Source organism: Neophocaena asiaeorientalis, unplaced genomic scaffold (genome assembly GCF_003031525.2).
Source record: "Neophocaena asiaeorientalis asiaeorientalis breed wild unplaced genomic scaffold, Neophocaena_asiaeorientalis_V1.1 scaffold811, whole genome shotgun sequence".
NCBI classification, from domain to species: domain Eukaryota; kingdom Metazoa; phylum Chordata; class Mammalia; order Artiodactyla; family Phocoenidae; genus Neophocaena; species Neophocaena asiaeorientalis.
In genome coordinates this window covers 22,714-37,857 of record NW_020175494.1, presented here as the reverse complement: position 1 = coordinate 37,857, position 15,144 = coordinate 22,714, and the positions used below count along the sequence as shown (strand labels likewise).

Below are 15,144 nucleotides of genomic sequence, written 5' to 3'. Positions count from 1 at the left end.
GATTAGAAAAGAAGATTTAGAACTTCTAGACATAAAAATAGGGATGAAACTAGAAAGTCAATGGGTGAGTTAAACAGACTGAACCCAAAGAGTAATTTAGTGAACTAGAATATAGTTTTGAAGTTACTGATAAGTCAGGACAAGGAGATAAAAACATAAACAAAGTTGAGAAATGGAAGATAGTACGAGAAGGTCAAACATTTGTCCAGTCAGCGTTACAGAAGGAGATAATAGGAAAAAAAATAGAGAAGCAATATGTAAAGGGATAATGTCAGTTTCTCACGGTTCATGAAAGACATCAATCCTCAGTCCAAAGACTCACAAATAGGTCATTGTAGTCAAATGTTAGTGGTAGAATGTGGATGGTAGGTGTATGGGTGTTCATAGCATATTTTCTTCAATTTGGCTGATTATTAGAAATTTTTCATAGTAATAAATTGAAGAAATAAACCCCATGAAAGGAAAATGAATAAAGGTGAGAACAGAAATTAACAAAATAAACCACAAAATTAGAATCAACACCGACCTAATTTGCTCTTTTAAGAGATTAAAATTGAACGCAACCAATCAAGAGAAAGCAATGCATGCAAATAAACAATATTAAGAATGCAAAGGAAGGAGGTAATAATTGCAAATACATCAGAGATTAATGACGTGAGAATACTATGAACAACTTCATATTGAGTGAATTTCAAAACTTTAGTGAAAATAGGCAAATTCTCAGAAAAATATTATTAAAAACTGACTCAAGTAAAAACAGAAAACACAAATTATTAGAGAAACTGAATACGTAGGGAAATTTTTACTACATAGGATCACGAGGCCCCCAAAACTTTACAGAAACTTTCTATCAAAAGGAAGCGATCATTGCAGTCTTATATAAGCACCTCCAGGGAATGGCAAAAAGAGGAAATATTACCCACCTTATTTTATAAAGCTAAAATAACTTGATACCAAAACAAATAGCACTAACATAAGTAGAAAATTATATATCAATCTCACTCATTCATGCAGGTTAAAAAATCCTAAGCAAGAATAAGTCCAACCAAATCGTGCACATGAATGTTCATAGCATCATTTTTCATAATGGCCAACAAGTGAAAGCAACCGAAATGTTCACCAAATGATGAATGGGAAATTAAAATGTGGTATGGCTACACAGTGGAATGTTATGCATCCATACAATGAAATCAGATCCATGAAACAACAAGGATGAACCTTGAAAACAATATGCTGAGTGAAAGAAGCCAGTCACAAAAGACCACTCTTTGGGATTTCTGGACCCCATTCCAGGATGTGTGCGTGTTGGTTGGGGTGGGTTCCCACATAACACCAAGCAATTCTCGGACACTGGCAGGGCGTCCAAGGATTCAACTCAATTCTGACACTTTCTACCGGGAGATAGCGTCAGATTCCACAGGTTAAGGGTTCAGTCCTACAAGACTGCCCACCCCTTCCAACTTCAGCTGCTGGTCACAATCCCAGGTTGTTATCTGTGCTTCTGACTTGACTGGCTACAGATTGGAGGTTCCCACATCCCCCTCCTTGGGTTTGGCTCATTTGCTAGGGCAGCTCACAGGATTCAGGGAAGTACTTACTTACGTTTACTAGTTTATTATAAAAGGATATGATAAAGGATACAGATGAACATCCAGATAGAAGAGAGGCACAGGGCGAGGCATGAGGAAAGGGCCCAGAGCTTCCACACCGTCACCAGGGGCCACTCTCCCAGCACCTCCAGCTGTTCACCAACCGAGAAGCTCTCTGAACCCAGTCCTCTTGGGTTTTATGGAGGCTTCATTATACAGTATGACTGGTTAAATCATTGGCCGTTGGTGACTGAGTCAAGCTCCAGCACCTCCCCACTCCCCGGAGATCGGGTGGGAGCCGGGAAGTGGGACTGAAAGTTCCAAGCTTCTGATCACATGGTTGGTTCTCCTCGCAAGTAGGAGGCACGTTGTCAGGTGCCACCTCATTCCTATAATAAGAGACATCTCTGTCATTCTCAACACTTAGGAAATTCGAAGGGTTTTGGGAGCTGTGACCCAGGAATCGTGGACTGAAGACCAACTATATATGAGAAATAAATATTTGGTCATCTGAATGACCAAATATATATTTCTTGTAAATCACAGTATCACAACCACATATTGTATGATTCCATTTCTATGACATGTCTAGAATAGCAAATCTATAGAGACAGAAATTAGATTAGTGGTGGTTGCCTAGAGCTTGGGGAGATAGTGGGACTAGGGGATGATGGCTACGGGGTGCAGGATTTCGTTTTGGGGTGATGAAAATATTCTAAAATTGAGGTGATGATTGCACAAATATGTGAATAGCCTAAGTACCACCGAATTGTACACTTTAAGTGAGAGAATTGCGTGGTATGGAACTATATCTCAGTAAAGCTGTTTACAAAAGAAATCCTAAAGATTTTAGTAAAATAAGTTCAGTACTTTATAAAACTGAAAATATGCATGAACGGGCTTCCCTGGTGGTGCAGTGGTTAAGAATCTGCCTGCCAATGCAGGGGACACGGGTTCGAGCAGATTGAGCTCGACCAGATTCGACCTGGTCCGGGAAGATCCCACATGCTGTGGAGAAATGAAGCCCGTGCGCCACAACTACTGAGCCTGTGCTCTAGAGCCCGCGAGCCACAACTACACAGCCCGCAAGCCACAACTTCTGATCCCACGTGCCACAACTACTGAGCCGGTGTGCCACAACTACTGAAGCCCACGCTCCTATAGCCTGTGATCTGCAACAAGAGAAGCCACCGCAATGAGAAGCCCATGCACTGCAACGAAGAGTAGCCCCCGCTCGCCTCAACTGGAGAAAGCCCACACGCAGCAATGGAGACCCAATGCAGCCAAAAATAAATAAGTTAATTAATTAATTTTAAAAATATGCACGAACAAGTCGGAATTATTCCAGGTATGCAAAGTAGTTTTAACATTTGAGAATCTGTTCATGGGCATCTCAGTAAAAATGGCAGATTGACCACAGACTTCTGTTTTCCCTCCGTCCCAAACCATCCTCTAAAATCACAGTAAGGGATTTGTTAAAGGCATAAACCCACACGGCTGTGAAGCACTGAAGAAGACAACACGGTAACGTATTGGAAAACTGGAAAGCGGGTGGATTTGTAGTGAATGACTGATCAGACCCAAGGGGGAAGCTCTAGCATAAAGACAGAAACCAAACAAACTATGCCAGAAGGAGAAACAGTTTCTTTTAAATCTATTGTTACAGATATTCCCTGAGAGATGAGCTGTTACAACCATAAATTAAAGGAATCTATCAAGTCAGTCAAGCACATTAACATGTTAAAGGAGAAAAGCAAAAATATTCAGTAGAACTGACCAGCTATTCACATATGGGAACGTGATATGTGAACAGAGGCTGCATTACTGGGAAAAGGAGGGTTGCCTATGTGGGGTGCGAACAGAACAAAAGGGAATTAATTGTGTCCCTGGGTGACCACCACATGTTAAAATCAGTTGAGGCTAGGTTATTACTTAAATGTAAAGGACAAAACTTGATAACTTAGAAGAAGATGTGGGAAAACAAATTACAACCTCAGCATAGGAAGAATTCTTTAAACAAAATACAAGAGCAAACTACTCAGGAAAATATTGATATATTACATTGAAAGCGAGAACAGTTCTTCATTTAAAAAATACCAAGAAAAACCCACTGTAGACTGTGATGGGCTATTAGCAACACACATAACCAACAAATTGTTAGTCTCTTAGATATGTGAGGCAAATCAGAAAAATACAAGCACTTCAGTATAAAAATTAGCAAAACAAAAACAAACCTAAACAGATAATTCACAGAAGAGAAAAAAATAAATGACCCGTAGACATATGAAAGGATGGCCAATTAATTAAATTATCAAGGGTGTGGAAAATCAAATCACAGTAAAATACCATGTTCCTCATATCAGGCTGGTGATAGTCAAGTTGAAGGGGCCCACATCCCAGGGACACACCCTAGAAATTCTTCCACAGGTGCGTGAATGCTCACAGGAGCATTGCTTGTAAGAGCCTCCAAACTGGAAACAACTCAAATGTCTGTTGTTGGTGGAACAGTTAAATAAATTACGTAATGGAATCATGTATGCTAATGAAAATGAATGAAATGGGGCATTGACATGGGTGAATGTGAAGTATGTAAATGGAGCGCAAATTGAAGTCACCACAAATGCACACAATACGGTTCTATTGAGAAAAGTTCAAAACAGTCAAAACAAAACAGTATGTCACTTAAGGACACTCACACGTTCATAAAGCCATCTTTAAAAAGAAAAGTGGCAAACACCAAGTTCAAGGTAGCACTCACCCCCTTGGGGGGCAAGAAGGCAGCAGTAGGGCTTCCCTGGTGGCGCAGTGGCTGAGAGTCCGCCTGCCGATGCAGGAGACACGGGTTCGTGCCCTGGTCCGGGAGGATCCCACATGCCGCGGAGCGGCAGGGCCTGTGAGCCATGGCTGCTGAGCCTGCGCGTCCGGAGCCTGTGCTCCGCAATGGGAGAGGCCGCAGCAGTGAGAGGCCCGTGTACCGAAAAAAAAAAAAAACAAAAAAAACAAACCAAGAAGGCAGCAGTAGAACGCAGCCCTCGGCATGTGCCGTGTGTGTCATGTAGTGGTGGTATACTCCGAAGCTGGATGGTGATGCCATGGGTGTGTGTTGCACACGTTATCACTGTTTGTATTGTATAAAGTATCTTTAAATGCATTTGGGATGTCTTCACTAAAGCTTTCATAAGTGTGATTGACCTTTTCAGGATTTAAAGTCTCTAAGGTATCATGGGCCTGTCAGATCCGTAAAATGATTCCTTCTTGGGGGAGATTTTGGCCAACTGCTTCAATGGTGAATGAAGGCATAGCTTCGTGTGAAGGCCAAATGGGCTGTATTGTATTTCAAAGCCAGCTCTCCTTCCGAGGTGCAGGCTGAGCTGCACAGGACTCATCGGGCCGCTGTTGTCCAATGGTAGCTGCTCGTCCCCTGGGCAGCCCGGCCAGAAGTCGGTAACCCGCATCCTGTGACGCTGATTTCTAGGAGGAGCACGGAGAAGCCAACTTGCTGAGCAGTGGAGCTCTGACGTGGACGAGGAAATTCAGCCTGGACTATTTAGCCCTGGACTTCAACTCAGCATCACCAGCCCCTGTGCAGCAGGTAGGAAGTACTCTGCGTCTGAGAATTCCCAGGAGATTCCATTTCGGTATGGATTTTGTTTTGGATGCTTCCACCGTGGATGTTCTCTTTGCAAAGTCTTAAACCTACAGACACGTACAGTGAAGAATCTTAAAGTCAGCCCTAACTCTGCCTCCCAGAAGCCCTGGTGTATTTCCCTCGGGGCTGTGTTCTTTGCATGTCTACGTGTGTAAATGTATGTAGTATTCGTGCTCTTCAAAGCTTGGACTGTAACGTTTGTTGAGAAATTGCTCTGGCAGAGATGAGGGTGGCGTAAAGTGTAGTCCAGGCATAGGAAGGGCCTGCTGAGGGAAGAAGTAACAGCCCCGCTTGGCTAGACTCTGGGGAGTGGTGACGGGAGCTCTCAGTTGGCTTTGAAGCAGCTCCGTAAAGGGCCTCAAGTGCCAGGTTGGGCAGTTTTGACTCCCTTGAGTAGTATTCTTGTCTGTAGAGTGGTCAGCAGAAATAACGCCTATGTTGAAGCCTGTCGTGAGGATTAAGTGAGTTAATCCATGTAAGGGACCTTAGCCATTGACTGTTGTCACTCACTGCCCGGGGAAGCCATGGAATGAATGGCTGGTGAGCAGTGGACAACAGCTGAATAGTTTTTAGCACGGGATGGTCATAGTCTAGACTGCGCTAACAATATATTGTTTGATGAGAAAAATCACTTGCTGAACAGAATATACAGTATAATTTCATTTTGTGTGTGTGGAGAAAAAAACAGTCTGGGAGGCTTCCCTTCCCTTTTGCTGAATGAGCTCCCACTTCTCCTTTACCTTTCATTTCATCCCAGAAACCTAAAATGATACTCCAGCAAAGCTGGTCAGCAGGATAGACAGATAAGCCCAGACGGTGCATGAGCCAGTTCTGGTCGGCTGTGCAGTGAAGACAAGCCCCGAATCTCTGTGGCTTTTGACCGCAAAGGCTTCTCAGTTGTTGCCTGTGGGACAGTCCATCACGGTCCCCACGTGAGGCATGCCGGTGTCCTGGCAGGAGAAAAAGGGAGAGTGCAGGATCACAGGACGCCTCTCTCCTCTTTAGGAGGGGCACCCGTCACCCCACTCATATTATATTGGCCAAGGCGAGTCAGCTGGCTAGAGCTAAGTTGAAGGGAGCAGACGTGAGGAGAGATTTACACACATTCACACGCAGCGTGACATTTCTGCAAGTGATGACCCAGGAGGGAGGGCCAGCCAATACTTGACACTGTAATCCACCAGAGACTGACTGACATTGTGCTGAATTTTTAAATTTGATGGAATGAAACCCTTTTTCTTCTCCCCCTTCAGAAACTTCTCTTTTCAGAGGAGCAAAGAGTAGACTATGTCCAAGTGGATGAGCAGAAGACGCAAGCTCTCCAGAGCACAAAGCAGGAGTGGACGGACGAGAGGCAATCCAAAGTGTGACGGGGCTGGGCTGTGGGCAGGGGGCTCTGACGGAGGCCAGCCCTTGTCACCGGCCACACTTGCCCCTGCCAAGCCTCAGGCTGGTGGACCGGGATGTAGAAAACTCCATTCGGGCAGGGTAGGAACAATCAAAGCAAAAGTTGCGTTAGAAATCTTCTCCAGTGGAGCCTTTGGCATGCAGATTGGAGCCAACAGGATGACATCTCTTGACTCCAATGCCTGAAGTTTCGATCTCTCTCCTGTGCTTCCACTGGAATCATAAATGATCCTAGGAGAGACGCGCCTGGGCACCATCTTGTCCCCACCCCTGAAGGCACAGTGCAAGACATCAAGCCTAGTGATGGTGGCAGAAGGACAATGCGAGTGACAGGAGCCTTGAGTCCCGAGGTCCGTGATGAGCATATCATATGACGCTGGTGGCTCTAAGGACAGCGTGCCTAAGCAGCCACCTGTGGCTGGGTGTCCCATTGCTGTTGGCTTTCTCCCGGCATGCTTTCACACGCATCGTCTCATCTCTTCCCCTCAAAGACCTCGGAAGCTAGGCTTGGCGGAGATCACTGCTCCCACTTTGAGGGAAACAATACCAAGAACCAGAGAGGGGAACGCTTGACCCAAGACGACTCATGGAGTGAGACAGCAAGTCAGGCTCCTTCCACCGTCTAATGCTGCCTCAATCACTTAGGATGACTTCAGAGACACGTGGGAAACACGTGCGGACACGGGATGGCTCGTCCTCTCCTCTCCCTTTCATAGGATCTTGAGCAGGTGCTTTTACACTTGAAAGGTATGCCTGTCGAGCCAGGGTTTCTTTGTATGGTGCTCAAACAGGGCACTCTAACACAATCAGCGGTTACCATTAGAGACACCTCCCAACAGTCAGTGTGAAATGTGTTCTTGGTTCACACGGTCCCCTGGCCACCTCGGGGAAAGCTGTCCCTGGCCATCCTGTGCTGGACTCAAGCTTCTGAGTGATATAGTTCTGATCCAAAACAAAACCAAGGAACAAACCAAACACCGGTGACTTCAAGTCTCAGGTTTCCTGGCTACTTTCCCCTTCTGCTTTCGTGGCGACTAGCCCCTGAGACCGCACACATTCCCAGCATGCCATGAGGGCATCTTGTCACCCCTTCCTCTGTGGGGCACTGGGGTTCAGGGGACGCAGACAACAGGCTCGACTGGGCTCGGAGTTTTACATAACGCCCTTTGCCGATCCTTCTGAGTGCCTGCGGCCAGAAGACAAACCTCAACAACCGGGTAGTAAGCAGGTTCCGGCCCACTGTTCTGCCACGGTGTCTTATATACGAGGATGGACCAAATAGGCGGGCAGGTCTGCGGCAGCCAGGGTGAGGCAGGGCAACTGTAGGCTTTGCTGCAGGGTTTCGGGGTTTCGAACTGCTCCGAAGGTAAGTACCAAAATCTTGGTTTTTCAGACCATAAGAGAAGTAATTTTGATGTTCAAAGCAGCATGGTCTGGTGACATCATTTTCTTCCCAGAGCAAGATGGGGGCCAATTGTCAAGGACTTTAACTAAGTCCTTAGTGAGTCTGGACGGAGCCACGGGAGGGCTCCCTGAGCCCACGGCCTGCTCCATGGCCAGAGCCTGTAAGGGGCTGCCTTCTGCCTTCTGTGACTTGCAGGGAGTCACAGAGCCTCAGGCAAGAATCCAGGGCTACAGACTGCCAGTTCCCATAGATGGTGGCTTCCTTATGTGTGGGCCACCTGTGTTTAGCTCACTGATTGCCTGACAAAGGCCAGTGCAGAAAAATTGTACGTCCAAGTGTCAAGAAGCTCACCAGATTGAAGATAGATTGGAATAGTAAATGCAGCTGAAACTTTGTCGGCAGTGAAATGTCATCCAGTTGACCAAAACACAAAAATCTGTTTCTACAAGACATTTCCAGGGACATACTTACTGCACGAAACAATAGACACTTGTGCGGTGTGACCTGTCTGGAAGTGATTAGGGATGTAAAGAAATATGGCTTCACCCTCATGTCCAGGGTGTGTGGGGTGATGTCTTGCTTTGATAAAACTGCTAATGGATGGCTACACAAAGGCATAATGATTCAGGGACACAAAATGCAGGTAGTTTTTGAGCTGACGGCAGCATATGCTCCTGAGAAGGGTACTGCAAATCACAGTGATGCCGGCCAAATCTTGTTTTCCGGCAGAGATAATCCACGTGTAATAGAGGGCTATGATTCTGATGGGGTCTGAGGGATTTTTGTGTTTTTTTTTAACAGAAATGATCCCAGATACCACTCCAAGTCAAGTACACATGGCATGTCTGTACACTGTGCAGAGTACACCTTTCTAGAAGATTTGGGAATCAACATAACAGGACAGTGCAGCAATTAATCTCGCATTATTTTCTGTATCTCCTTTTTGCTTCGTTTCCTTCCGTCTCCTTTCATGAGGAAATACTTCCAGATCAGGCGTTTTGTCATGCAGAAAGGGGGACCGAAGGGTCTCAAGCCTAAGTCCACAGGCCCAGGAACGTTGGGAGTTAAGTTTTCCTTGGGGAGGGAGGAGCCCTGAGGCCCAGCACACAGCCTGGCTACAAGGGCATGGTGTGACCCTGGGGACTCAATGTCCAGGCCACTTCGCCACGCAGCGCGCAGCAGCTGAATCGTGGCCATTGGGTCCGGGTCAAGACTGATGGCTCCCCTTAGGCCTGGCTTCCCCCTCTCAAGGCCTCCTCCTAGGTCCCCGTTCAAACCACCTTTGTATCCACAACCGTGCAGATTTTTAACAATTCACTATGTTTTTACTGTTTCATGTCTGGCATTAATAAAAGTCTTATAAGGAGAGGAATCGTGACCTAAGTGCCCTCTTATTTAAGTGATGACATCTGAAAAACTACGGGACACGTTTTGAAACCTGAATAAGTGGAAATAGACTTCATTGCCATTTTCAAATACAACAGACTTAACCTGACTCAACATGGAATGACCTACATCCATGTTACTTCGCTGCAAACAGTGGAGCAAGTGGCTGTAAGAAGTACTGCTTCTGCTCAGCCAAACCACATCCTTGACATCTGGGTCAGCAGCTAGCTTCAATAATTGGCGGTAAAATTACCGGCTCTGCCAGATACCACGTATAACACAACCTTTGTCATTACTGACACTAAAAAGCAACAGCGCCCAGCTTGCTTCTCCCCAGAGGGGGTCTCTTGTGCCACCACCTCCCTTTTCCCTATGGCTGAGACTCCCAGTTGCCCTGGATGCCAGGTCAGCAGCATCTCTAGGCCACAATGTGAGGCAGAGACAACCAGAATAGCAGGGGCTCAGGTCTGGGGGAAACAGGCCAAAAGCAGAGACCCTCCAGCCAACGGGAGTCCTGGTGCTGAGAGAAAGGAGGAGAAGCCACGTGAAATTCCTCACCCTGGTCAAGTACGAGGCTGATTACCATGAACGCTTTTTCCTGACACACACTCCAGGCTGAGCCCTTGACCTAAAGGAGAGTAGGTCGGCCCACAAGGCTAACCTCAGAAGCAGGGGCCGGGAAACCTGACCTAAAGGTCTCTGAGCCCCAGGCCTCTCATGCTCTGGCCCCTTTACTTCACCAGACAGCTCCCTAAGTTTCCAACTTTCTACTTCTTTATTTTCCTTGATCTTAAATTGCATTTATTGTTATCATTTCCTTATTTTAATTGTCATTTGTTTTTATAAATTTAGTTTTTATTTTCTGCAACTGAGAGAGAGTGGCAGTGGTGCAGGCTGGAGCAGGGGCCCCGATGGGAGACAGCAGAGCTGAGATGCAGACACCCCGCCACGGGCACTTCACCGATGGCAGAGGGGGGCTGGAGAGCCTCGGGGACAATCAAGGCTGCCAGGTCACTGGAGCCCCACGAGGATGATAACGAACCTGACCCCACTCTGCCGCCACGTACAGACATCGGTTCCTGGGGGAGCTCCATGTGGAAGGCACAACAATCCATGGGACGTGTCCCCTCTGCCTTATCAGCGCCATTTGGCTTCCATCCAGCACTGTTGTTTTGGTCTTTGTTTCATGGTCAAAACCTCCATTTCAGTGAGTTTTATCTTTTGTTTACCTTTGTATAAACAAATGCATCCTACCTGTTTTACATCTGTCTTGAAATTTTAAATCATTTCCATGTTTTTGTTCTTCAACGTGAGACTTAATTCACTTTCATACTCTATGGCGGTAGAAGTCAGAATAGTGGTTTACCTCTATCAGGAAGAGGCAGGAAATAAAAAGTCAATTTGTAAATTATACTGTATCATAGAAGGTGATGAGTGGTATGGAAAAGAACAGCAGGAAGAGGATTGGCTGTGCACTGGGCTGTTGGTGGCCACAGGAAGAAGCATAGTGAGAAGATGAGATCTGGGCAGACTCGAAGGAGATGAGAGAGTCAGCCAGGTGCTGTATTTGAGAGCACATTCAAGGCAGGGAGAACAGACTGTGCAAAAAGCCCCAAGTCAGTAGAAAACCTGTAATATTGAGGGCACAGGCAAGAGGCCAGCGTGGCTGGCGTGGAGTGAGCAAGAGAGAGCAGAGGAGGTAAGAGAGGCAATGGGGGATTCACAGATTAGAATGTGGGGACTTGCTGGCCATTATAAGGACCTCTGGCTTATATTCTGCATGAGAATGGAGCCTGTGAAGGGAATTAGGCAGGGGAGACATGATCTGACATATTTTGAAAGGCAGTATCACTGTAGCCACCAGAGCTGCTGCGTGCTGGCGGGGGAGATGCTCCATCATCACCGTCTTCGCCACGCCCACCGCCACCATCCCCAGCACCAGCATCTCCCTCCCTCCAGCCCACACTGCCAGAGCTCTCTGGGTTCTGTGCCGGCAGACTCCGTTCACGCACATGCAGGAACAGGGACCGGATCTCCCCCGCACTGGCTTGAAAGAATCCCCTAAATGCAGCCAAAATATATGAAACACAGGCTGTGAAGAAACTGGGCCTCAGGTGAGGGAGGACCGTCAGGGATCTCTGGGAGCTGAGACCCCGAAGAGGTGAGCCGTGCAGCTGCCCCAGCTTGCTGTCTACACGGACTGTCCGGACCGACTCCAGCCACCTCCCCGGGTCTCGGGGGTGGATCGCAGAGTGCACGCAGCTGGAGTTGGCGGGTGGAGGACCGGAGGGGACACAGTGGCACAGGGAGAGAACCGTGCCCAAGGACGGAGGGTCTGCTAGTGGAAACTCCGAATTCGGGTGACATCATATACAGTACTCAGAGGGATCTTATCTCAATAGTGTGGAGGACTAAAAGCTGCTCTGCTTCCACCGATAAAGTCTCAAGGCAAGACTCCAAAGGATCAAACTGTCTCCAAGTAAGTTAACAATATGAGAGTTTTTGAAGTTCTGGAATATACTTAGGAAAAAAAATACCCAGCACCCAAGGAAAAGGGTATGCTAAGCTTCAGAAGAATCCAACCCATTATGAGGAAACAGATCAATTGATAAAAGACATCCCAATTGGAAAGGAAGAAGTAAAACTATGTGCAGACAACATGACTGTCTATGTAGAAAACCAAATGCAATGGACAAGAGTGAGGAGAACTAGTCAGTGAGTTCAGCAAGATCACAGGATAAAAGATGTGGGAGGGAGCGAACTCCGCCGGCCCGAGCGCTCACCACACTGTGCTTGTCCCAGCGCTTTTCTGCACTGATCTGAAACAAGCCCAGTCAGCCACAACATTGTTATTGCACTGGGCCTAGGGTTTTGCTCTTCTTGTGCAAACTAAGTTTTTAATTTTAGTAGGAAACCAAGCCAATTGTGACAAGGATGTTGGGAAACCAGAAATCTGGTAGTAGGTGTATCTTCTGAAGAGAGATTGTGATAGAGTCTTTTTTCTGTTTTTTAAGACAGTCTGTTTCCTCTCTCTCTCTCTCTCTCTCTCTCTCTCTCTCTTCCATGCCGTGTGGCTTACAGGATCTTAGTTCCCCAACCAGGGATCGAACCCGTGCCCCCTGCAGTGGAAGCATGGAGTCCTAACCACTGGACTGCCAGGGAATTCCCTGTGATCAAGAGTCTCAAAAAAGAAATAGAAAAGTATTTCTAACTTTTGGAATATACTTTAAGGAAATAACCATTCATGGAAAGAATTATATGCATGAATTCCATTGAATCATTAACCATAGTAATGAAAAAATTGAAAACAACTTAAATGTTCAATGATTACATTATGATGCATCTTATATACCTCCACTCAGTATGGCCTAGGGTTTTGCTCTTCTTGTGCAAACTAAGTTTTTAATTTTAGTAGGAAACCAAGCCAATTGTGACAAGGATGTTGGGAAACCAGAAATCTGGTAGTAGGTGTATCTTCTGAAGAGAGATTGTGATAGAGTCTTTTTTCTGTTTTTTAAGACAGTCTGTTTCCTCTCTCTCTCTCTCTCTCTCTCTCTCTCTCTCTTCCATGCCGTGTGGCTTACAGGATCTTAGTTCCCCAACCAGGGATCGAACCCGTGCCCCCTGCAGTGGAAGCATGGAGTCCTAACCACTGGACTGCCAGGGAATTCCCTGTGATCAAGAGTCTCAAAAAAGAAATAGAAAAGTATTTCTAACTTTTGGAATATACTTTAAGGAAATAACCATTCATGGAAAGAATTATATGCATGAATTCCATTGAATCATTAACCATAGTAATGAAAAAATTGAAAACAACTTAAATGTTCAATGATTACATTATGATGCATCTTATATACCTCCACTCAGTAACATATTTTTGAAGAGTTTTTAGAAGGTGGAAAAGCTAGTATGTTAAATGAAAGAAAGTCAGGAAAAAATTTAATGCTAAACTGGATAACTTCTACATTGCATACCGTTATACATTTACTGTGCAAGTACAACTAAAAAAATAGTTCTAAAATGTTGACAGTATTTAGTGCTGAACATCGGGCTTGATTTTCATTTTCCTAAACTGTCTTCAATTACCTTGTACTACTGAAATATCTGAATTCCAGAACCTTCCCTCCAACACGAGGACAAAGATAAAAAAATCCAGAAATGCATTAGCTGAAAAGAAACTGTGACACAAAACAGTGGCCTAGTTTTATTTTCTGCAGTAATACACATTGAAGCATCCCACTCCACGAGCCGCAGGGAAACAAAACAAGTGAACCAAGAGATACCAAGGGCCAGTACTGGCAAAAAATTAAACCCAAATAACAAAGTGGTGATTACTCAAGTTTGAATTCCCTAAGCCTTGCCTAGTAGGCGACACAAGGTTAGGCCTCAGCCCCCTTTCCTTCACGTAGCCTTTAGGGAGGCGGGGGCCCAGGGCGCTGAATATTCTGAATCACCAGGGAAAGCTGATCGCGGAAGAAGCTGATGGAAATCCGGCAGAGAACAAGGTCTTCAGCAGTCCACGTACTACAAGTGAGGGAAAAGGAAAATCAGGTTAAAGGGGAGATCGCTCATGTAGGTCCAGGGCACCAGCCCCCAGCCCCCTCCTTATACCAAGCCCGTCAGCGCCCCCATCACAGCACTCAAGACAGAGATCAGATCCCAGCACCTGCCACTGACCCCACCCCCACGGCAGACTCTTCTAGAACTCACATAGCTAGGGCACTGCCATTCACTCTAAGTTCCTCCTGAATCACGCCTTGGTCACGCTGGGCATCTGGGATCAGAGCTCTGTGGGCCATGTGTGCCTCCAGGGGGGATCGGAAAAGCACTATGAGCTTGCTGGGGGAGACGTGGTTAAGGCACCATCCGTCACTAAATTTGCTGGTATCTCGGGCTTGCCCACACCGCAGAGGCCCGTTTTTACTCCAGGATGAGACCGCCCGGAGCCGCCTCCCTAACCCTTTGGTCCTTCCCCACCCTCCAGGCTCCTCAGGCATTGACAATCCCCTTTCCTGCCAGGCTGCCCGCCCCTGCTGCCCCTGACTGCGCCCTGTGCTCCCCTCCGTCCCCTCCGCAGGCGGCCGCCATGTACCCTGCCACCGCACCGCTGCCACAGCCCAGGGAGGCTCCACGGAAAGGATACAACACCAGCCGTCTGCTTCCAGGCCCTACAGCCGCGAGCGCTGCATCTCCACCAGCTCTTAGGGCACGTGGTTCCCGCCCACTCTGGGGACCTGCAGCAGCTGCTCCCGTCGCTGCTCCTCCTCTGCTGGGCCCACGCCGGGCTTCCGGGTGCCGGGGACCACCCTCGCCTTCAGGGCTACCTGTTCCACTCTGGCAACCAGGAGTTCCGGAGCTTTGCTGGCCAACTCGGCCCCTTGCACCTACCGCGCTGCCGTCCCCCGGGGCCTGCATGGCCGCGGCGTGTCCCTCTAAGAGCTGACGAGAGAGCGCCTGAGCGCCTCACGAGGCCCCGCCCCTTCTACCCAAGGACGCCCAGGGCGCCTGCACAGACACCCCTGAGGTCGCCTCCCGGCACCGGATTGGCTGCCGCCCTGCCCCCCACGGGCCGCCCCGAAGACCCCGTTGGGCTGCACAGACTCGGTTCCGCCGTGAAGCCCCGCTCCTTTCGCATGCCCCGGATGCGCCTGCACAGACCGGCCCCTCCTGTCTGGGGCCTGGCGGCGTGGAGCCGGTGCCGAGTGCCC

General features: G+C 47.5%; 1 protein-coding gene across 1 annotated transcript in view; it reads left to right on the top strand.

Moving 5' to 3' along the window:
• Positions 1 to 15,144, top strand: part of GAB3 (GRB2 associated binding protein 3) — a 70,831-nt gene that overhangs the window by 53,724 nt on the left and 1,963 nt on the right. Inside the window, exons 10-11 of the mRNA XM_024768926.1 lie at positions 5,065 to 5,181; positions 6,492 to 10,643. Of these exons, the coding sequence (XP_024624694.1) occupies positions 5,065 to 5,181; positions 6,492 to 6,608 (234 nt within the window). The 3' untranslated portion in view covers positions 6,609 to 10,643. The remainder of the gene's footprint in view (positions 1 to 5,064; positions 5,182 to 6,491; positions 10,644 to 15,144) is intronic.